We start from the raw sequence: 23028 nt of genomic DNA, 5'->3' as shown, positions 1-23028 counted from the left end.
AGTATGTGACACATCACATTATCTTACATTATTTCATGTATAAATAGATGTGTTATTAGTGCTTTGATGTCATTTTAAAAAGTTTCAAATGAATTCTTGAATCATTTTGTTAATAAATATTTTCATGAGTTATAGTTGGTTGTCAACTGTTATTTGATATCAGTAAATAAAAACAGACATTTATGTCACAATAAGAGTGATAACACGTTAGAAAGTCTTTTGTGGACATATATAAATACAGGTTTGCCTTGAGATTTTGGCTTGAACTTTGGTGTGCCTTGGTCACAAAAAGTTTAAAAAACCACTGGATTAATCTGTAATTAATCTAAACTAATCAGTTGTACTGAAAGTATAAATGGCAAATGCAGTGAAGTCAAAAGTGGGTAACGTGAAAAGTACATGACAAGTAATCACTCCTTAAAAAAACAGTTTTTTGCTTGTACTTGTAACTTGTTACTCCCCAGGTCTGTATTTGCTGAACTATTGGATTGAAGTGCTGTCTAACTGTTGGCGTCATTAAAATGAATGAGCACCTTTTACATTTAATAAAAAGTACCTGTGTATGTTTCGGTGACTGCATGATTTCACCTCAGCTGTTACGGTTTTGCTCAATAAATATTACTGTACAACCAATCCTGGAGAGCTTGAATAATACAATATTGTTGTAAGTTATTAACTATTGGTATGAGTTCTTCTTCTGACTTTAATAATGTTATCAGTGCCTAAGTTTTAGCATAGTTTTCTCAGTTTTACATGACTGTACTTAATTACAACCACACGTGGTAAAATCAGTGACTTAAAGCAAAAGTGTGACATAATGCTTTTCTGGAAAATTATGTTGGTTAACATAATAATTTAACCCATAATCCATAATAATCTTCTTTCAAGTTCATCCATTCAGGCCTGTGTAATGCTGTGAGACCTCACTGTGTGGTATCAGTCTGCTTTGACCTCCCATGTCATTGACGAGTAGACAGACTCTGTAATTCGTGTCCACTTGAGACTCTCTCTAACATGATCCTACACTGCTACTTTGTCCTCCACAGGCCATCATGGAGGAAATAGCAGGATTTGAGGATCGCTTGGCAGGCTTGAAGGAGCGAGGAGACCACCTGGTACAAGGCTGCAGTGACCGTGTGCAGAGCAGGCTGAGACAGCAGGTCCAGGCTCACCAGCAAGGCACCAGAGACAGCTACTCTGCCATCTGTAGCACAGCACAGAGAGTGAGTGAGGAGGAGGAGATGGAAAGAGGGAAGGAGGGGATGCGAAGGAGGAGGCAGAGGTGGAGGAGGAGGAGGAGGGAAGGATGGGAAGCTGAGATGTGTTCTGTGTTTAAAGTAGTGAAATGGTTCTCACACATTTATAATGTAAGATATATCAGTGGATTGGATGCACGCACATTTTGCACATGCATCCATGGATGTGACCACACATACAGGCACAGACACACACGTTCTACATATCAGTGCTATTAATATTCCAACGGCCTCGGCATCCTCTTAATCCTAACCCATTCTGACACTTAAACCCATCTCTCAAGACAGCCCTTCACTGCCAGTGTAGAGGGCACCACCAATTAAGGCTGCCAAAGTGGAGCTCAACAGCAGCCATGCTCAGACAGACCCCACCAGCCAAAATCACTAACTCAATCTCCCCATATTAATCTCTGCATATCCCCTGTCAACTCTACTTTTTCATGCCTGAGCCAAAAATGGTCACACACCACTATTCAGTAGATCTGGCGAGCCCTCTAATCCAGGCCCACTCTGTCATTTTGGCAACCTCTACTCTGTCATCATAGCTCACCTCCCAAGACACCACCTCCACCAGCACTTGCACATCCAATCTGGCATTGTGTGATCCAGCCACACTTTACCACTACGCTGCTGGCTTCTCTACAACTGCGCCTCCAGTGTTACGATGGCTGCCAACTGTGTCCCAGCACAACACAGCTCTAATATCCTGCCTGCCACTTGCCACCATGCCAACCTTCTAGCCTTTGCCAAATACACTGGGCGGTTTGCCAAAATGTGCCCCCCTTCTTTCTCTCTTTCGGGCTCCCATATTAACACTGTCAATCAGACCTTGCTGTTTCACTCTCCCCTGGAGGGCATGGACGCCTCCACATTCAACACCTGTCAAATACAACACCGCATAACTGCCTACTTGTTCGGGTTTTATCATTTAATGTTTCTTTTTGTTTGGCCATGCTATACTTGCTTCAAAGCTTGGCAGCCTAGCAGTCTTAACCTACAGCATTTACAGTTTGTTCCACTGTATATGTGTCTTATTGCATGTGTCTGCTTTAATTTTGTTAGTGGACATTTTTTGTGTGTGTTCAATTCCAGACGTTCATCACTATCTGCTCGTGTCTCACAGGTGTATCAAAGTCTGGACCATGAGTTGCAAAGACATGTGAGTCTCCAAGACACACTGAAGCAGTGCCAGACCTGGTTGACTTCTGTCTCAGAGGAACCAGAGCCTCCTGCACATCCTCCTCTCAGCCTGGAGGAGGCTCTACAGCAGGTCAGGAAGCCACTGCCCACTCCTAAAAAATCAAGGAGTTTGGTATTTTGCAAGGACATCATGACTGATAAGTTGCTCGCTTTGATCCCTTTTAAATGTAGTGTTGCCCCTTGAAATTTTGAATATCTGAGTTAATAGTATTAATATGCATGGCTGTCATATAGCAGTTTCATGGGCAGTTTGCTTTATTGTATGTTTTTGGTTTGGGAAGCAAAATGCAGGAAAAGTAATTGTAATATGCAGATTGTCCTAAAGAAATATGATCACTGATCAGTCAATAAAACCATAGAATCATTAACATGCTCCTTTTTTGGCAGGTGAAGCAGGAGCGTGCTCTACAGGAACAGGCCAGCACTTACCTCCAGCTTGTGTGTTCAGCATGTGACCTGTCCGAGCCAAGGGTCAGAGGGACAGCAGCAGCTATCCAGCAGGTCAAATTGCAGGTCAGTTGGCTTTAAAGTGGCAATCTCGATTTAAGTCCCGGTTGATTTGGTGACACCTGTAGTTACCGTAGTAACAGCAAATGCGGCTTAATACTACAGGGCACAGAGTTCTGGGAGCAGCAAATCAAACCATTGTCATTTTAATAAAGAAGTCGGGCAATGATTGGTCTTTTCCCATCATTCTGTGAGCAACTGTGACCTGATTACATGCTGCACATGACATGAGTCTATGGATAGCAGGGTAGTGAAAGGAGTTGGTTACCTCGCTAAGTTGGAGGTGTGCAGCCTGTCGCCTACAGCGCTTCATTTAACAGCTCACTGTGGCTGCTCCTTGTTGTTTTATTGCTCCCTGCAATATTTCAAACTGGTCTGCTGCTCACAACAGAACCCAAAAAGGACTGAACTATAGTGCAAACTGCTAAGCTCAATGAAAAACACATTGCATTTCCTGACAGTTTCAAAATAAAAGTCAGCCTGTGTTTTGCTAGTTGAATGCTTTTAATGTGAAGCTGCAAAGGTAGGAAACATTTGGTTTGCATTAGCATTTGATTAATACAGCATTTTCCTGCAAACTGTTACACTCTGTACTCGGTTTATCATACTGCAAATATATAATTATTACAAGTCTTTCTATCAGTGGGCTATAGGCTCGATCCTCATTATGTTACCTTATTCGACGATAGATAATGACTTAACAGACATTTATGTAAAGCTATAGTTGGTAATGTTAGAGAGCTAGCAAGATTTGAAAGCGGCACCTCCTCTCAGCTCCACCCCCTCCTCCCCCTCCCGTCAGTGCTCCGTCCAAAGCCACGGCCCCACAAACTTGAACGCCCATCCTGCACTGCAGTAGAAGTCAGCAGGGCAGAGGAGAGCCGAGTAAAATAACAATTCCCCCTGAAGCAAACAAATAATTACCTGTCCAACAAAAAGACAGCAACCTCTGCATCACTTTTCAGGCCCTTCAGCTCCCTCAGTTGTCTCCACCATTCAAAAGCTGCACCGATGTTGACGTCTGGTTTGTCCTCTCACTTTATCCAAAGCCTTTTTCGTCGCAGCCTTTTCTGCCTCTGACTTTCTTTTCTCAGCCTGTTTAGCGGGGCGAGCCGTTACAAGTAACGCTGGAAGTGGTACTTTTGGCTGCATTTTCTCTGCCATTGTTCAGCAAACTCCTGCTAACTCGGTATTTCTGCTGAGGAGTGTGCTGAATATTTCCAGCAATGATGACACGTGATGAGTGCACACAGGGAGGAGGGAGGGAGGGACGGAGGGGGGCTCGGGCAGGACGAGACACGAAGGCATCTGATTGATTCTTTCAGTTCGCACCGAATGGCAGGGATTGGTCAGAGTTTTTACAGGCCTGCAGCTGCCACAGAGGTCTGATTTTTTTTATTCCTTTTTCTGAACACAGTATGTATTGACTACTCTCAGGATGGAAAGACCATTTCACCCAGTATAACAAGAAGTGTTTCTGAACAGGATTACCCACTATAACTTTAAATGAAAAGGTTTGAGATTATTATTGTGACAAGCCTAAATTTAAAAAAAATGAATATATTGTTTAACACAATACTTGATGAATGAATTGATTTTGTGTCTAGATTGAAGAGCGTATGCTGCTCTGTGAGGAGGTCGCAGACAGCTGGAGGGACGTTGAGGAGCAGAAGGCAGATCTGGAGGTTCAGCTGAGAGAGACAGAGCAGCAACTTCAGAACCTCATCAGAAGACCTGCGGAGCTGGAGCCCAAGATTGCACAGAACCACCTGGACAAAGCACAGGTCTGTGTTTGTATGCTAATGATCAATGATCAATGTTTTTTTGTTTTATTATTTTATCCTACAACAACACTGTTTTGTTGTAAAATTTGTACAAGTAGTTAAACTCAAACTCAAGTTCAGTGTGACAGTGAAAATCCATTATCTTTCTTACAGGAATTCCTTCTGCAGATTAGGGAGAGACAGTCTGAGGTAACCCATTTAAATGAAGCTGTTGGTAGGCTGACAGACGGACAGGTCTCTCCTGCCCTGGAGGAGATAAGAAGACTGAGGAGAAGCTGGATGGACCTAGGCCAGCGGGCAGAGGAGCTGGAGTCTCAGCGGGGGGAGGACATGCAGCGAAGCGGGGAGTACCAGGAGATTGTTGTTGCTGTGGAGGAACTCTTCCACCAAGTTTCCAGGGAATGGGACTACCTCGCCAGGTATCAAGCTTTTCTGTGGAGGCTGTGATGTTTCATTTTTGTGTAAAATTTTACACATAGTGAACATTAATTTCCAAAAAAATGTACTAAGTTATTGACAAGGCTCTATATACAGTATTTACTATAGATACACTAATTTCCTCTGGTGTTACTATCATTGCTCTCTCTTTATTTCAGCCAATACAATTACTGTATATCTTTTATTACTATACTACTGTATAGACCTGATTTTCTTCAACCTGCGCCTGTGTGTACCCAGGGCTGACACAGAGAGTACAAGTGAGCATCTAGAGGCTTTGAGGAAGCTCTCCAGTGACCTAGAGGAGCAAAGAGCAACCCTAGAAGACCTCAGAGACCAGAAACAAGCTATCCTCCCTCGACTTAGCCTGCTAGACAAGGAGCTGGTCAAGCAACAGGTAGAGCTCCATTCTCGTAGTTCTTCAGCTGCAACTTAAGTGGGAAACCTTTGATATAGCACATAAGTATTGGGTCTAGTTTTATATGGTGTTCTGCTTTTCACTAGGTTGGTCATCTAGAGCAGCGCTGGGCTCAGCTTGAAACCCTGATTCAACAGAAGATCCAGGACTCTGCACAGACACTAGAGGATCTTGCTCGTGTTGAAACCCAGCTGAGGGATGCCCGGGAGTGGGTGGAGGAGCAGCGGCCTGCTTTTACCTCTGCGCTGAAAACCAGCCCACCCCCTGATCTGGCCCAGAGTTTCTTGTTTGACCACCTGAGTGTGTGCGTGGAGCTGGAGGCCCGTCAGCAGCTGCTGGGTCAGGCAGTGAGCGAGGCACAGGCTGTGGCTTCCAGACTGGGGCTGAGTGAGAAGAGATTCCTGCAGGAGCTCGTTGAACAAGCCCAGACTGAAGTGGAGACTCTGGGGGCTCGGGTGGCCCAAAGGAGGAAGTACCTCAGCAAGGTAAACAGCTGGATTTTTGTATTGGATGCAAGTAGAATTTTAATGATGTCCTAAAGGACCTAACTTTCTTCTGATAGTCTGGTGGTAACATGAAAACCAGGTGATCCAAAAAAGTGACTGTCAGATAACCACATGTTGTTACCATAGACTGCATACAATAATGAACGTAGCCACTGTAACATCACCTATTGGTTTGTTGACTCCCGTTTTGAAGCTAGTTTAGTATTTTGAAGAAGTGACCATTTGAAAGAGAGGGTGGAACTAGCCCTAACACTAGCTGCTAGCTTGGTTAGAACATTGCATTTAAGGTTAGCTGTGATAATACTAATGCTAAATTTTACTATTGAAAATGGCTTAAAATCATTATAACAAAATGTAGTTACCAGAAAAGCTGAACATCCAACTCCTTCGAGGGTCTTGTAGTACAACCAATTTTTATACATCATTTCTAGGCGACCAAAATGTTACAATTAGCTTTCATGAACTGAAAACACAATGAAATAGCTACAGCTACAGCTACAGCTACACTTACTGTATTATCTGTGAATCTGGGGTTACGCCTTGCTTATGTTAAGTAACCAATGTTGTCGTTGTAGTAGCGACTTGTAAACAGATGTCACCTACCTGTCATTAAACCAGCCACACCACTGATTATGCATAACTTTAAGCTTTACTAAAAACTAAATGGGTGAGCTATATTGAAAGATCAAAACCATCTTTGTAGCAGACTCAAACATGTTTATTTCTGCTATAAAGTCTGGCATTTTAACATGGGGGTCCATGAGGATTGACTCACTTTTGGAGCCAGCCTGAAGAGGCCAATGGAGGGACTGCAAGTTTTTGGCACTTCTGCATTGGCTCCATTTTTTCAGCCCTGTGGGTTGCCATTTGGTTGCTATCATCATCATTATTTATTTGTCACATGAAATCTATACATAGTGCAACTCCAGTGAAATGTGAACCCATCAGCTTATTTGAGTTGTGCACTGTGATTTAGTCCTTTTTCGTCTTCTTACATCATTGGCTCATGCTTCATAATGGTCCATGATTCCAGATGGTTCTGGTAATCCATGGTTTCTGGTTTGTAAAAAAAAAAGCTACATCTTTTTAAGCTGTTAAACCTTTGTTAGAAAATAAATGTCTGTTCTTCCTTTCTAGGCCTTTACAGAGAGAACACAGTTCCTTCAAGGCCTGGGGAGAGCACTGTCTTGGGTACAGCAACAGGAGAGGAGGGCTTTGATAGATGACCACATAGCACTTCTCCCTGAGGACCTAGCCAAACAGGTTGCTGCTTGTCGGGGTGTCCAGAGTGGTTTACGAGCATACCAGAGAGAGCTGGCATCTCTCTGGGTACAAGGGCGAGAGCTAGAGAGAGATGCCAGTGACAAAGAAAGAGCAGAAACACTGGCTAGACTGGAGAATCTGCAGTCAGTGTTTGAAACCGCCCTGCAGAGGACGACACAGCGTCTCACAGACTTAGAGAAAGCCTTGACCTCCAGGAAGTACTTCCAGGTTGACCTGGATAAGACTTGCCACTGGTTGAGACGAGCAGACGCCATCACCTTCCCTGAGATCAATCTAAGCAACATTGACGATAGCTCGGAGTTGCAAACACAATTGTCTAATTTTCAGAATGTCCTAGAACAAGCTTCAGAGTACGAGAACCTTCTTCTCATTGTCCAAAGAATAGGGCAGGAGATCCTCCCCACTCTGAACGAGATTGATCATTGCTACCTAGATGAGAGGCTCAATGCCCTGCCTCAGCAGTACAACGCCATCCTAGCTCTAGCCAAAGAGAAAAAAGACAGAGTCCAACAAATAATCTTAGAGCGAAAAGAGTTCAGCACTTTCTTTGATATCACTCGTAATGCACTGGAGGAGCTTCAGGAGCAGTTTGACAATCTGGAGAAGCAGACTATCAGTATTAGAGATGAGGAGCTTGCTCGTCTAATTAATGAATACAGAAGTATTAATGAAAGTTTATTCCATATTAGCCCTGCTGTGAGAGAACTGCATGGCAAAAATGAGGGGTTTCTCAGTAGGGGTCAGCAATACAGAGCAGAGGAGACACAGCAGCTGGTCGATCTCCACAACACGCTGAAAAAGACAAACGATCAGAAAATTAAGCACTTGGATGATTGCTTGAAAACACTGGTTGAACACAACAGAGTATCCGCCAAGTTGGACTCAGAGTTTAAGTCTGTGAAAGAGAAACTGGTCAGACTGAAGTCAGACGCAGAAATCGGTGCCATGGATAGAATCACAAGCCTTTATTTACTGCTTGAGAGTCTGGACTGTGTGAGTTCTCAAGTTGAAGAATGTAACCAACAAACTAAGGGCCTTGGCCTGAAGTTTGATCCCGCTGCCTTTCAAGAAACTACACTGCAGCTTGAATCATTGCAGTCTTTACGGTGTGAAGTAAAATGTTGTGTTGATGAAAATGAAAAGAAGGTGACAAAGAATGAAGATTTCACAAAAGAGACTGTGAAAATGTTGGAATGGCTGCAGACTATCAAGGTCAAATTGTTGGAAGAGCCGTTGGCCCTGTCAGAGGTCAAAATCGAGAGGGTGTATGAAGAAGTGCGGAAACTGAAGATCGTGGAAGAGGAAGTGAAAAGTAGATTTAGGATAGGTGATGCTTTGGGGAGCAGAGAGAAGCAAAGGTATTGTAGTAGAAAAAAACCTGTTCCTGCCCACATAGAAGAGAAACTACAGGAGATGGCAAAGCTGGGAGCTGAAGTGCAACAAGGAATTAGCAAAAAACAGGTATGTGTACATTATAATTCAGAAATAACACTCATGGAGACATTTTCTATCGCTTTATGTTTCTAATTGATATAAATCTGATCAATTACCGCCTTAGCCGATATAGTCAATATCCTGAACTCCTCATGAATCTATTCCATCATTTATTGGCTGGAACCTATTAAATATTATTTTTCCATCTCCTGTCTGCCCATACCATCAATATTAATAGGCACAGGGAAGCTGAAATATTTAAAGGACAGTTCAAGAGATTCCATGAAGTTTGAATAAGTACTTACGTTATTATTAATGTATAACTGTTGTGGGGATTTAATGTGTTTAAGTACCATATCCCAAAGATTCTATTATGTTGAATAATAAGTAATAGTTACAATGAAATGGCAGAGCTATCTTAAATCAGTAGAGTTTTGCAGAGAAAATGTGCAAATAATAGGCATTTGATTTCCCACTGAGGAGAATTTTGACCTTTGCCATTTTGAGAGAAAGCTTTTTAAAAACCTGGATTCCAAAATGAGGTGTACAATGTACTAAAACTTGAAGGAAAGCTCTGGAACAGGACAATTTTATACATGTGCAGACATAGTGTACTCTACTATTTTTACTGACAGCACCAGTGTTGGGGTTTAACGAGTTAAAAAAGGAATGCATTACTGTAATCACATTACATTCAGAAGGTGGCTTACGTACAGTTACTAATCCAACAATAATGTCGTATTTGCGTTAAATAAGTTCCTCAGTTACAGTCTATGCATAATGGACAGATAGAAATAAATTCTCAAACGTGGCGACAAAAGCAACGCTGTTTAGTTTTCCTTTTTAGTCTGTCATAATTCAATGGCCATATTTCTTTTTTTCATTTATATATATATATATATATATATATATATATAATTTTGATGTAATTAATGTTTGTACTACGAAGTGTTAGGGAGGCCAGTCTCTTTTACATTTTTTTAAATATTGATTGAAGTTTTGTTTTAAGGCAGTTATAGCCTACTGCCAGTGCCACCTTGATTCGCTGAGGCACGCAGTGAGGCCTTTTCTTGCCATGTCATTTTTCAGCCAAGTGCTCTTTGGTTCGTTTTTTTTTTCAATTCCGCTGAAGACTTTGTGGCATTGCTGAATTAAAGAGCATTGAAGAAAGATCTTGTGTATGTCCTCCTGATAAGGACAGAGATTTGTGCGGATATGTGTTCAAATGTAAGATTTAGCGTTATATTGTTAACTGGCAATTACATGACAATATGTAGTAGGCAATGTCGTTACAGTACAGTAATGTAGTTAGAAGTGTAATAAACGTTAAGTAAAGTAATGATTACTTTTTGTGAGACTAAGGAGTGATGTATAATACGTATTTATTTTTGAGTATTTACCCCAACACAGGACAGGATCATGCTTGTTGTAATGATAAAGGCATGCATTCCTAACTTAATCTGTGTGGAGAAATTCACGTAGAAATCACCAAAAGTTAATGAAATCACCTTCTGCGTCTTCTAGCTGGCTGTGGATCAAACCCTTTCCCTGGTCCAGAGGCACCACTTATCTCTGCAGTCTATGCAGAAATGTCTGGACTCTGCTGCTGCTGTGCTCCAGAGGGCCAGCTCGGGGGTGGATCTAGAGAACCAGACAGATTGTGCGCAGGACCTGGAAGACATTTCAGCCCAGGAAAAGAGCTTCACAGCTGGTTTAGAGGAGCTGAGGACTTTGGATCCTCTGCTGGAAGATTTTATGGAAGCAGGAGCGATGGGCGAACTTCGAAAAAAAGTTGAGGCAGTGTTGCTGAGAAACACAGAAGTCAAACAGCACCTGGATACTTACAGAGATGTGCTTCAGAGGTGTGTAGTAATGTTAATGGGGAGCCAGGTAATATATGTATACACAGCTGGCATGTGCAGGCTGTATGATGCATATTTTAATAGTAAATCCCCCTCAGTAGTAATCTGTAATTTGTATAATGTTTTCAGTTGTGCAGCGTTATGGACCTCCTTCCAACACGAGAAAGAGATGCTAGTTGAACAGATGAATGACGCAGAGGGCAAGATGGCCATGTTCACTACAGCTAAAGCTGTCAGCATCCAGCAGGCAGAGGAAAAGTGTCAGAGATACAAGGTGGGACACTTTTGTACAGTCTAAAAAAAGAGATACTGTAGAAAAAGATTATCTGACGTTTGTATAAATCGTCTAGCTTGCATGTGCAGTCCCAGGTGGCTGTTATATTAAATTCCAACATTTGTTCTTGTCATGGCAGCAGATGCACATTAATATTTAAACAGTTGAGAGTTTGTGCATTATTCCTTGTTCTCTCGTGCGCCTGCATAGTTGTTTCTTTTAGGGGAAAATATTACTTTCCCATAGTATAAATGTTTCAGAAGACTGCATTCATGAAATATCTTGCGTGTATCTGTCTTTATCTTTTGGCTGTAGTCTCTGGTGGCTCACATCGACCTGCTAGAGTTGCCTCTGAATGCTTTGAAAGAGAACGCAACAGAGTTAGAGCAGATCATCTCGGAGTCCAGCAAAGCTGTCACCAGCCACTCAGTGTCGTCACTGTGGCAGCGGTGGACCCGGCTGCGCAGTGTGGCCCGAGCCCAGGAGAGAGCACTGGAGGACACTGCGAGGGAGTGGAGGAACTTCACTGACAAGGTTAGAGCAGCAGTTGTGTTAAACTTTCTTGTTGTCCATCATTTTTACAAAGACTTAAAAATTACACCATAATCTAATTTTACCTGTCATTTTAAATTTCATATTTTAATGACAATAAGACATATTTAATAGCTAATTAATATGCACATGCCACCACCTGAACAGGGGTGTGGATTGCCCCCAGTGTTTCTAATGTGTCAAACTTAAGATTTTTCCATTATTCCTAAAAGAAATGCAGTCAATATTTAGTTAAGGCAACCTCTGAATCTCCTGTACACTTGTTGGTGATTTTGTTCATGGCTCGCTGTGTGAGTGTGTGCTCTGCATGCTCAAGTGCATACTGTATGTGTCATGAATGTACTTCATTAATGCCCATGTACAGTGTAAAACCAACCATCAGTGTGCCTACAGGCCCCAGAAGCTGTTTATACTCACATGACACTTAGAGTAAGTCTAGAAAATTGTTCATGCTTCTACAGATTTAGGTCAAACGCAGCAACTACTGAATACCAGTTGGTGTGCTGTGATGTAACTCCAGGCTTCAAGCCAGTTGTTTGCTCCTGCCAAAACACTGTGTCATGAAGCATTTTCCCGCCTTTCGACCTCTTTCAAGTGTGATCGCTGTTAGCTCACAACAGTTCCCACAAAGCACTGCTCCTTAAAGGGAAATTAGGTCAAACTGTAAGGAATGGTGGTCACTTCCTCATATGTGGCATTTTCCTGTTGTCCGCTGTTTTTCTATGGCCCCTTTGTTCAACTGGACATGACGTCATTCTCTGCACTTGAGTCTCTACACTCTTGTTTTTTGCCTTCGACTATCACAGGGAGTATTGTATAGTGTAGATAGAACTTTGAAAGATACTTTGTGAAATGAAATAATGTCACAGGTGGGGTCACACTTCAACATACGTTTACCTAATTATTTGAAACTTTGGCCACGTTTACTAGTACGAACATCCGACATTGTAAAAATATATATATGACAGAAAATAAGGAAAAGCACAATAGGTCCCCTTTAAATTCAACATTGTTTTCATCCATGTTTACCAGCTTTAATCTACTCACAGTAAATTTAAAATCTGAACTTGAATCTTTGCACTTCACCCAGATGGAGAAGGTGCGCTCAGTTTCCCAAGACCTCCACAGCCGTGTCCCAGACAGCACAGTTGAAAAGGCTGCCACCAGGGCGGCGCTCCAGAGCCTCCTGGAGTACCATGACTCGTTCAGCCAGGAGGTGGAGAGGGAGCAGTCCATCCTGGCCCTGCTGGGGCAACACACACGCAGCCTCAGAGGAGAGGAGGAGGCGGCGATGGAGAAAAAGACAGAGAATGGACATGAGGAGACACCTTGCCTACAAGAAATCAGAAGCATGCAGGAGCAATATGACAGGTGAGTGAGCCAGTGCTGTGGCTGTCGCAGCTGACCAAAAACAAGATTAAATCTTGTATAACACAATTTGGAGAACAGTGGTTAGTATTGTTGCCTCACAGCAAGAGAGTTCCTGGTTCAAATCAAGGGTGGGGGAGCCCTTCTGTGTGGAGTTTGCATGTTCACCCATGTCAGCATGGTTTTCTCCGGGGTCTTCGGCTTCCTCCCACAGTCCAAAGACATGCAGGTTAATCCTCTAAATTGTCTGTAGGTGTGAATGTGAGCGTGAATGGTTGTCTGTCTATGTGTGAGCCCTGTGATAGTCTGGTGACCTGTCCAGGGTGTACCCCACCTCTTGCCCAGGGTCAGCTGGGATAGGCTCCAACCCCCCCATGACCCCTAACAGGATAAGCAGTTATGGAAAATGAATGAATGAACAAGAAATTTTGTCGGAGAACATACACGTTTAAAACATAATCTGATTCCGCTTGACTTTTACTCAGGTAGGTGAATATTCAAATTGTTTTGCAGCCCATCACACTAAAGAACTCTCACTTAGGATTTCAAGCCCCTCTGTGTTGAATCTTTTACTATATCGTTTGTCATTTTTATTCTAGAAATCTATTGGTGCTTGCTTCAGATATGTATCATTCACTTTGATAACAAAAAGCTTTCTTTTTCTTTGTGGTTTATTTATTTCCATGCAAGTTACCTATTATTTAGTAAAAAGCAGGGACCAAAAAATAAAATGAATATCTAAATTAAATTTACTTAATGTCTTACCTAGCCTCGTGTTGCGGGTACGAGCCAGCAGGGCTCAGGTACACCAGGAGTTGAGGGAGAGAGAGGAGGTTGAGAAGGAGCTGGGCTTGGTCAAAGGATGGATCCAAGATACTCGTGGCTTACTGCTGAGTCCCACTGCAGACCTGGATTCACTGCTGCAAGAGCTAGAGGTAGGCCACTACACACAGCAATATTTTGGTTTGGTTTCTCTAACTTGTTTAGACATAAAAACAGCATCATGTCCTAACAGTCTATCACGTGATGTTGTTTGTGTTGTAGACTGCACATGGTGAGGTCATCAGCAGGCGCCAGAGTGTGGAACGCATGACAGAGCTGCAGCAGTCCAAGTACCAGGACCTCCAGGCTGGTCTGCCCTCTGAGCTCAGCATGCAGCTGGCTGAGGTGGCTCTGGCTCTGGGCTCCGCTGAAGACCAGGTGACCTCTCCTGGCTACAGTTTAACATTTTATGAAATGTTGCAATTTCATTAACTCATTAGGACTGTCAAATGGCTGTTTAGTAGGTTTATTGTGTTAAGAACACTCTTACATGGAAAATAAAAACTGTAGAAGTGATCATATAACTGTATGTACCAGTGTAAAACTGGCACTCACTTGTATGAGTTCTACACTGCAGTCTCGTGTACAACTACTTTCCTGCAGCAGGGCTCTTAATGTGTCCAGAGAGTACACTCTGAATTATCCTTTATCATTTAGCATTGTTAAAGGCTTATGTTTTGACAGCACAGTTAAATGTTTGTATTTCTGCCATCTGCTTCAGGTCCAGGCGAGAGAAAGGGAGGTGCAGCAGACCAGAGATGTCAAAGAAGACTTCAGCTTCAGACTCCAAGACATCGAGGCGAAGCTGAAGACCATCGCTCTGAAATTGGAAGACAAGGGTGTTGACCTGGAGGAGGCCAAAGAAGAGACCAAAGTAATCAACCAGACAGATTGACTAATTAACAAGCAATTAACCCCTGTTAAATTGGCTATTCATTTTGCAGATGTTGAGGTTAATGAGTGTGCGAGAGTTGGAATGGCATGAACTGAATTCTGCCTTCAACAGTGACCCACTTCTGAGAGAAGTATCCCAGATGGGAGTCTGAGCCCCTTCCCTCCTGTTCTCTTTCTTGTCGCCCCAACTTTTTTCTTCTCTCACTCCTCTGCCCATCTGTAGATCCTTAAGGCCTCAAGAGTGTGTAAAGGAGTAGTTTTTCCAGCACGTCTGAAGTTAACTGATAAATCACTGCTCTCCTGTAAAACCACAGCTTGGTTTTGTACGAATGAAACAAGATATAAAGTGGTAAATTTGGAGCTTTATAGGTGCTGGTAGGTTGATGGGGAATAGTTTATTTTCAGTATATATTTCACTTAGAAGTGAGCCCAGCGTGAGTAAGGGTGCTTTTTCATTATGCTAACTTATGCTTCCTTGCATCCTCTTTCCTCCCATGACCCGTAAATTGTCCCCCCTCCACCTTCAGGATCTTTCAATCCCTTAAACATAGGTGTCAAAGGGGGGTCTGTGGCCTAATGTGTATTAATATAAGGGTCCTTGACACGAAAAAGGTTAAGACCACTGATGTAGAGTGGGATTTTTTTTTAGCACAAACAGACAAAGATAGCCACCTGGGATGGAGGGTTTACTGAAGTTCACTTTTTAGTTTTAACACATGCGTAAACTCTCTTTGTTCTTTTATCTTTCTCCACTTCTTACTTCTTCTCCTCTGTTACAGGCTCTTTGTGAAGAGTGTGACTGCTGTGGTCGCTCTCTGGTGGAGTTAGGAGTAGCGGTGCAGGAGTTTGGGGAGCAGAACCCTCTGCTGTGTAAGCAGCTGGGCGATGCTGTGGCCAAACTGACAGAGGTGCAGCGACACACCACGCAGCAGGTCCAGGACAGAGCCAACAGACTGAAAAAGGTGAGATATCCATATTAAATTCAGTTTCCAATATTATTCAAGTTGCCAATATTGCTTTCATGATCAAACAACAAATCTTTTATATAGTTATCAGACTATAGTGGCCAATATCAGGTGATTCTATTTGATATGGTATTATTTCTTCTGTATTAATTCCTCTGGTCTTGGTCTGTCTCTTGTGAGCAGGCAGAGAGGCAGGTGGAGGAATATCAGGGTATGAAGGCATTCATTTTGGGCTGGACAGAAAAGGCAGAAGCTCTGGTCACTGGTGGCATTATCTGGGGCTCTGCGTCCCAGCTGCAGGAGCAAATTCGAGCACACCAGGTGAGTCTTAATGAGTCACACAGCAGGTAGCAAGAATGACTTTAAGATGTCTGAAAAAAATGGGCTCTGAAATCCCAGGACCCAAATCAGGGCAGCTGTGGCTCAGGAGGTAGAGCGAGGGTTCAGTCCTTGGCTCCTCCAGTCTGCATGTCAAAGTATCCTTGGGCAAGATACTGAATGCCTAGTTGCAGTGCGTGTGAATGTTTAAAACTGAGTAGCAGATGGCACCTTGTATGGTAGCCCCAGCCACCAGTGTATGAATGTGTGTGTGAGTAGAAGTGCAAGTCCATTTACTAAATATTAGTCTTTATTTTTGTGAAAAATATAATTAGACATTTATTTTTCCACAAAAATAAATACTAATATGTCCAGTATTAAAATCTGAAGACACCCCACAAATTAACAGCTAATTAGCTTCACACACTTGTTTGATTTCTCAGTGACATGTCATGTACTGTACATTGTGTTGGCCGGCCTTAATTAGTGTAATTGCACGTACAAAAGGCTCCTCTCTCTGACTTGCAATTTATGTTCCTATGGTGACAGGCGTTGCTGCGGGAGTGTCGGGGTCTCCATGGCGACTTGGAGGCCATGGGGGAGAGGGAGGGGCAGCTGGGGGAGGTGTTGCAGACAGAGGGGTGGATCCAGCAGGTGAAACACCTCAGCAGACGCACAGAGGAGCTGCAGCAAATTGCCAAGACTCGCCTCCAGAGTCTGCAGGATGCAGCAAAGGTAAACAACATTCACTGTGTGGCAACCATTACGGGAATAAGACATCAATAATACTTCACCTCTAAATAGTTTTAGGGCTCTCTGATCAAATCATCTTCATTAGGAAATGCAGACAATTGAATTTCCTAAATCCAAACATTTGGTACACATCCCTTTGGACTGAGTCAAATACACTAGAGCTACAACCCAACAGTGCCCCCTTATGGTCATTCATCTTGCATTACACCATCATAATGGAATGCACTGTTTTAGCTTTTGCAGCAGTAATCTGTTAAACTAATCTGATTGCCATACAGCTGGTGCCCAGATGACAGTCTGTTGCTGATTGTTGCTAATAACATTGGGCGTTTGGAAATTTTGTTGACAATTCCTCCAGTGAGTTCGGATTTTTTTCTTCTGGGTCTACAGTAGACATAGCACAATCCTTATTTGTAGCGATGGGTTATTTAATTCCCTCTCACATGAAATTCATCTTGGTCAATCAGAATTTACAAATGAAGAGTTTTGTTTTTAAAGAGATGCCAACCTTTTTATTTATGGCTCAAACTGAATTGAAAAAACTCTTCCTCTGTGTGTCAGCTAAAATGTCTTAAATTTGATTTTATATGCATTAGGCCTTTAAAGTCATTGAATAGTCTTAAAAAGGATTTTATCTAAGTTTATTCATCCATCTTTTAATTTATTTTGCTCAAAATGAGTCAAACTCTTCGGCGTGAAAAGCCACATTTCTGCTGTTACAAATCTTTAAACCCATCTTTTTACTTTATACTTGCACTTACCTATTGGCAATGGGTAAATTAAACTTACTCCTTGTAAACATCATATTCGTACATAAAACCTACCACTGCGCAGAACCATATATACAACTTACCTTTTTACTTACCTCTAATACTTTAATAAGAAAAGGATGATTTGTCCCAAATTCTTCAGTTTGGTTGAAAATTATCTTGAAAGGGTGTTAAAAAGCATTACATTTAAGTGTCTGATATGTGTAGACACCCTGTATAAGCTACATTATATGTATATGATATATATATACAGTATAAACTGTTCCTACTCTTGTGTGTGCTTTTCTTTGATTTGTTTTATCTGTCTGTTTATCTTTTAGGACATGTTGCGTTTGGAGGCAGAGGTGAAGATCCTCCATGCTGCTGTAGACCAGATCCAGATCACACTTGCGTCCCCCGACCTCAACAGGCTCAGCCTCAGGGAACAGCTCACACAGAGACAGGTGAATACACACATTTAAGATGCTTCGTTTAAAATCAGCATTTTAAGTGACCGTTCACCCCAAATCAAAAATACACATTTTTGTTCTTATTTGTAGTACTGTTTATCAGTGTAAGTTGTTTTGGTTTGAGTTGCCAAGTGGTGTAGATATCGGCCACAGAGATAGCTGCCTTCTCTCCAATGTAATACAACTAGATGGTGGTGCTCAAAGTGCCAACAAATACATTTGGAAAACTCAACAGCAATGTCTCTTTCTGGAAATCATGACCCAGTTACTAAAGATAATCTGCAGAACTTGTTGTGAGCAGTTTCATGTCGAAAGTATTTTCTGTCTATCAAACTACACCCACCATCTCTCTATATGACTGTGCAAAAAGAAGTGTGTATCCACTGCTAGCTCACCTCGCACCACTGAGCTTGCTAATGTTACAGCTCAGCGGAGGAGGATGGCATTAATGTTTACATCTTGTGCTGTCACAAGCACAAGCCTGTCACCCATGAATAGATGCACACTTCCTTCTGTGCAGTGCTATGTGAAACTGCCAACAAGGTCTATGGATTATTATGAGCTAGTGGGTCATGATTTCTGGAAAGAGACATTGACGTTGAGTATTTTAAATGTTTTTGTTTTTTGTTTTTTTTTGGCACTTTGAGCACCATAAGCCATCTAGTTCCATTATACTGGAGAGAAGGCAGACATCTCTACAGCTGATATCTCCAACACTCACAACTCACACTTGCAGTATGAAATCCCCACACAATCTGCATCTGTCAGCCTGCAGGAAAAAATAAATATAACCACTCTGAAAACACAGTATTACTTTATCACACACCATACAATTCCTCCTTCCTCTCTAACGTCCTTTTCATTCCTTCATAAGCGTCTGTTGGTGGAAATGGAGGGCTTCAAGCAGCAGGTGGCGGCAGTACAGCAGTGTCAGAGCGCCCTCCGGCTACCAGAGGAGGTCGTTGCCAGCCTGCCTATCTGCCGCACAGCTCAGACTCTGCAGCAGGAGGCCAGCCAACTGCAGCATACCACCATCCAGCAGTGCAACATCCTGCAGGTATTTTGCAGTCCTCATGTTGCTGTTGGTCAGCTGCCACATATTATGTATTATGTAATGTATTATGTTACCAATCAATGTGATGAAAGCCCTACCCCCGAGAGTGTTTGTTTGGTAACCTTGTCTTTATTAGTTTTTTCCCACCAAAACGACAAAATTTTCTGTCACCGTAGAACCAAAAATCGTCATGGCTTAAAGCATTTGAGGTGTCTAGTTGGTCACTGTTGCCCTGTCAGAAGAGTAACATAGTTATACATTGACTCGTCATTTGCCTCCCTAAAGGCGGCAGTGTCAAAACAGGCCGCCTCAGGAATGCGTGTGTTTTTGTTGAGCCCCCATCAGACCAGTATTATCCTTCAATCCTTTGGTTCTGGGCCGATTTTGCTTTTAAGCTCATTGTAGCAAAGATTAGCCTTTAGAGGAAGAAGCAAGTGACCTTCTGTGACTATCTGAGGAGGACAAACACGTAAAGCATCTCAGCCATTTCAACCAAACACACCAAGATTTGAAACAATGAGTCTATCTGACGTGGCCCAGGGTCATAGTTGAGACGAACTGCTAATATTCATATCTATGTTTTAAACACAATAACGACAATGTTATGAATGTTATCATGGAAATTTAGCTTGTACTGGCTTTAGATGCCCAGAACGAGCAGAAGAGCTTTTTAACATACCTACTTGCTCTAATATCAGCACATCTCAAATGACTTGTTTTTGTATGAAAATGCAAAAATGTCCATGCTCTTGATTTTGTATATTTGAACAGGGTGTCTGCAGGCTCCTAAAAGTCATTAAATTGTCTGAAATTTGAATTTCTGAAGTCTTAATTGACACAAACCTATTTATCTTATTTCATGTATGCATCTTAATTTCTTTCTTTCTTTCTTTCTTTCTCCCAAACTGAGTCAAGCTCTTCTGCATAAAAGTCCACACTTCTGATGTTAGAAATGTTTAACCCTACCACTGAACCTCATACTTTATTTTACTTTATACTTGCACTTACCTGTTGGTAAAATGTAGATTAACCTAACTCACTCTAATAGTAATATTCCTACATAAAGCCTACATCTGCACGAGACCACATATATACAGTTATACTTACCTGCATTGCTTGAATAAGAAAGAGATGATTCGTCTAACAAATTGAAATGAAATCTGGTTAAAAATGATCTTGAAATGGTGTTACAAAGGAATAAATTGAAGTGCCTGATACCTATAAAGCATGTGTGACATTAAGAGTGAAAGAAATGACTCTACTCAGATGACATCTGAAGGTGACACTCACCTTTGACCTTCCTGGAAGGGGAGGCAGGAGAAATGCTCATCACCCCTCAGAGATCAACAATATATATCACATTTTATATGTTTCCCTTTTTCCCAGGAGGCTGTGGTGCAGTATGAGCAGTACGAACAGGAAGTTAAGAACCTTCAGAGATTAATAGAAGAGGCTCATCGCATCATTCAGGACCGGCCAGTCTCCACCAATAACATACAGGAACTTCAGGCTCAAATACATCACCATGAGGTCAGAGAAGACACACACTTTGTCTCTTATAAAGTTTTTAAAACATAAGTCAAGCTCCAACTCAAGCATTTAGAAATTGTTGCTATTACAGCCTTCACTCTTCTGTGAAGGCTTTTTCACTAAGATTTGGAACCTGGCTGCAGAGATTTTCTAGCATTCAGCCATGAATAGTCTTAGTGAATTAGGGCACTGATGTTGGGTGATAAGATTTGGCTCAATGTTGGCGCTGCATTTCATCCTGAAGGTGTTGGATGGGCTTTGTGCAGGCCAGTCAAGTTCATCCACACCAAACTCAGAAAAACCATTTCTTTACTGGCCTATTTTTGTCATGTTGACACAGGAAATAGCCTTGTACTTAACTTTCCACGTTATGGTACTTTCTACTTCTACTCCTCTACATGTCAGAGGTAAATATTGTACTTTTTACTCTACTACATTTGCCTGACAGCTTTAGACTCTGTGTCAGTACTCCTGCCTGCTTCTCCAAACTGGGAGTTGCTGACTGCCATGTACTGTAGGAAATGCACTGACTGTGGATAAGTACTTCATACAACCTTAAAAATCCAAACTGTCCCTTTAAGTACGCTTTTAAATGCAGGACTTTCACTTTTAGTGGGATATTTTTACAGCATAATATTAGTACTCTTTCTGAAGTAAAGGATCTGAATACTTCTTTTACCATGACCTCAAACTTTTGCAGCAGAGTTTGAGGCATACTACTGTTTAAAATATCATTGTATGCTGTAGCATGACAATTTCCTTTAATGGAAGCTAAGGTCAAAGGACAAAATAGCCCATGACCAAAAGTACACTTTTAGCCCTAAAGTGTACTTAAAGATTAGTCTTTATTCACTGACATTCCTTATTCATGTATTGCAAAGCTTGGCAATAAAGCTGTCTAAATAGCCTGTGAAATGACAGCAAAGCAACATGGACTTAAAGGGGTTTTATAGATTTGACTGTAGATGCATCACGTTGGAAATCTTATAAAAACTCAAACAAACCAGAATAACAGATTGACAGCATTTTTCTTTCAGAGCTCCAACAACATTCAAGGTGTCAGTTGCATTAAAGGCTCGTCATTTGACATTTAAAGACGATTCTATGCTTATTTCTAAAAACAGCTTTTCTAATGAGGTCAACATCAGAGAGTGGAGGTTGAGTCATTATGTATTTCCTGCACGTTGTAACAGTGTAAGACGTAAAACGAGAAGTTGAGGCAGCAGGAAATATACTGTATGTCTCAGAGAAGTTGTGGGCAACCCTTATGTCTGAATTAGACTGAGCATTTGTAATTTAGTCATTGAGACAGTACAGGCATTAAAATCATTAGTTCAAACCACCAAAGGCCCCAGACTAAATACTGCTGCTTTTAACATCGTGTTATCAGAGCCATGCACCTCATACAACAATTCTTGGAGAATGTTGTGCCTCTACAAGCCCAACTCACACGCACATTCCTCTTCTATCTGATGGTACATGTAAATATTATCTGCATAGATTCTTGTCTGATGCAGTGTAGATGGTTTTTACCTGCGTTAGGTAAGGCCTGCACTCCATGTTGGAGTTTTACTTTGCTGAGTAAGTGTATTTGATCTCCCATGCAGAGAGCGAGATCGCAAAGGAGGGGGGTGTAAAAAGACCTGCAGAGAAACACATCAAATCTCTCCAGAGGCAACACATTTTTATATTACATTTAGATTTTCCCTGTGTGGTTCTGGCAGATTTTATCTACCTTCTATATTTGACAGGGGGTATATGAACCCAGGTGTTTGTAGATATTTTCTTGTTACTTCAGTCCTTCCGGTGCTGCAGAGTGACTTGGCATGGCACTGTGTTTATGTCTGAGTTTGATCTCTAAGCTGAGCAAATAGCTGCAACTCCACTGGCCCAGTCAGTCACATGACCTGATTATCGGTGCATTGACCATCTGCGGGACAGGGGGAGTAGGAGGAGGAGGAGGAGGAGGGAAGGAGGAGCTGGACCCGGCCTGCAGCTCATACCATAGCTGTAATTTGACACCATCTCTGTCGTCCTCCCTAAACACTCCCTCTCTCCTTACGACTCTCTTTTATTGAGAGGACTCTGTCCCGAGGATTGGTGGAGAAGGGAAGCTGTAGGCAGAGGAAGGGGGGGTGCAGGCAGTGAGATCACTTCCTGTTTTTCCTTGCCATTTGTATATGTGTACGAGAGGGAGTGTCTGAGGGATTTTGAACTATTTTTGCGAGGGTCTCGCTCTCTCTCAACCAAACATCCTGTCTGTTGGCTTCACCGCTGCTCTGAGTCACCCGCCTCTGTGCTGCTCTGATTGGCTCAGAGATACAGAAGAGAGAGACGGAGGAAAAAAGGGAGAGAGAGTGAGGCAGTGCTATTCTCTTTCTACGCTTACACACTGTGAAGCCTAAAGCCAGAGACCGGGGAGAGAAGAGAATGCGTCCACTCCACTTACTCCTCTCACATCGGCACCACATTCAAAGCTGAACCAACTCAGCCACCCCCTTCTTTCAGGATCCTTTTAACCAGGAACTATTGATCTTCCACTGTGGACTGAACCACACTCTCCTGACCCTGGGGGTGGTGGTGTTTTCTG

At 42.2% G+C, this 23028-nt stretch overlaps 1 protein-coding gene across 1 annotated transcript in view; it reads left to right on the top strand.

The window, feature by feature from the left end:
* The window catches only part of syne1a (spectrin repeat containing, nuclear envelope 1a), a 101224-nt gene that overhangs the window by 31017 nt on the left and 47179 nt on the right, over nucleotides 1-23028 (top strand). The window contains exons 18-38 of the mRNA XM_050058563.1: nucleotides 1047-1223; nucleotides 2380-2526; nucleotides 2844-2969; nucleotides 4571-4747; nucleotides 4901-5166; nucleotides 5426-5582; nucleotides 5690-6088; nucleotides 7247-8854; nucleotides 10352-10689; nucleotides 10819-10963; nucleotides 11279-11497; nucleotides 12606-12886; nucleotides 13653-13818; nucleotides 13928-14083; nucleotides 14427-14579; nucleotides 15379-15561; nucleotides 15748-15885; nucleotides 16432-16617; nucleotides 17726-17848; nucleotides 18729-18911; nucleotides 20295-20438. Of these exons, the coding sequence (XP_049914520.1) occupies nucleotides 1047-1223; nucleotides 2380-2526; nucleotides 2844-2969; nucleotides 4571-4747; nucleotides 4901-5166; nucleotides 5426-5582; nucleotides 5690-6088; nucleotides 7247-8854; nucleotides 10352-10689; nucleotides 10819-10963; nucleotides 11279-11497; nucleotides 12606-12886; nucleotides 13653-13818; nucleotides 13928-14083; nucleotides 14427-14579; nucleotides 15379-15561; nucleotides 15748-15885; nucleotides 16432-16617; nucleotides 17726-17848; nucleotides 18729-18911; nucleotides 20295-20438 (5472 nt within the window). The remainder of the gene's footprint in view (nucleotides 1-1046; nucleotides 1224-2379; nucleotides 2527-2843; nucleotides 2970-4570; nucleotides 4748-4900; nucleotides 5167-5425; nucleotides 5583-5689; nucleotides 6089-7246; nucleotides 8855-10351; nucleotides 10690-10818; nucleotides 10964-11278; nucleotides 11498-12605; nucleotides 12887-13652; nucleotides 13819-13927; nucleotides 14084-14426; nucleotides 14580-15378; nucleotides 15562-15747; nucleotides 15886-16431; nucleotides 16618-17725; nucleotides 17849-18728; nucleotides 18912-20294; nucleotides 20439-23028) is intronic.

Source organism: Epinephelus moara, chromosome 12 (assembly GCF_006386435.1).
Source record: "Epinephelus moara isolate mb chromosome 12, YSFRI_EMoa_1.0, whole genome shotgun sequence".
Classification (NCBI taxonomy): Eukaryota; Metazoa; Chordata; class Actinopteri; order Perciformes; family Serranidae; genus Epinephelus; species Epinephelus moara.
This window is presented reverse-complemented; position numbering and strand designations above follow the sequence as displayed.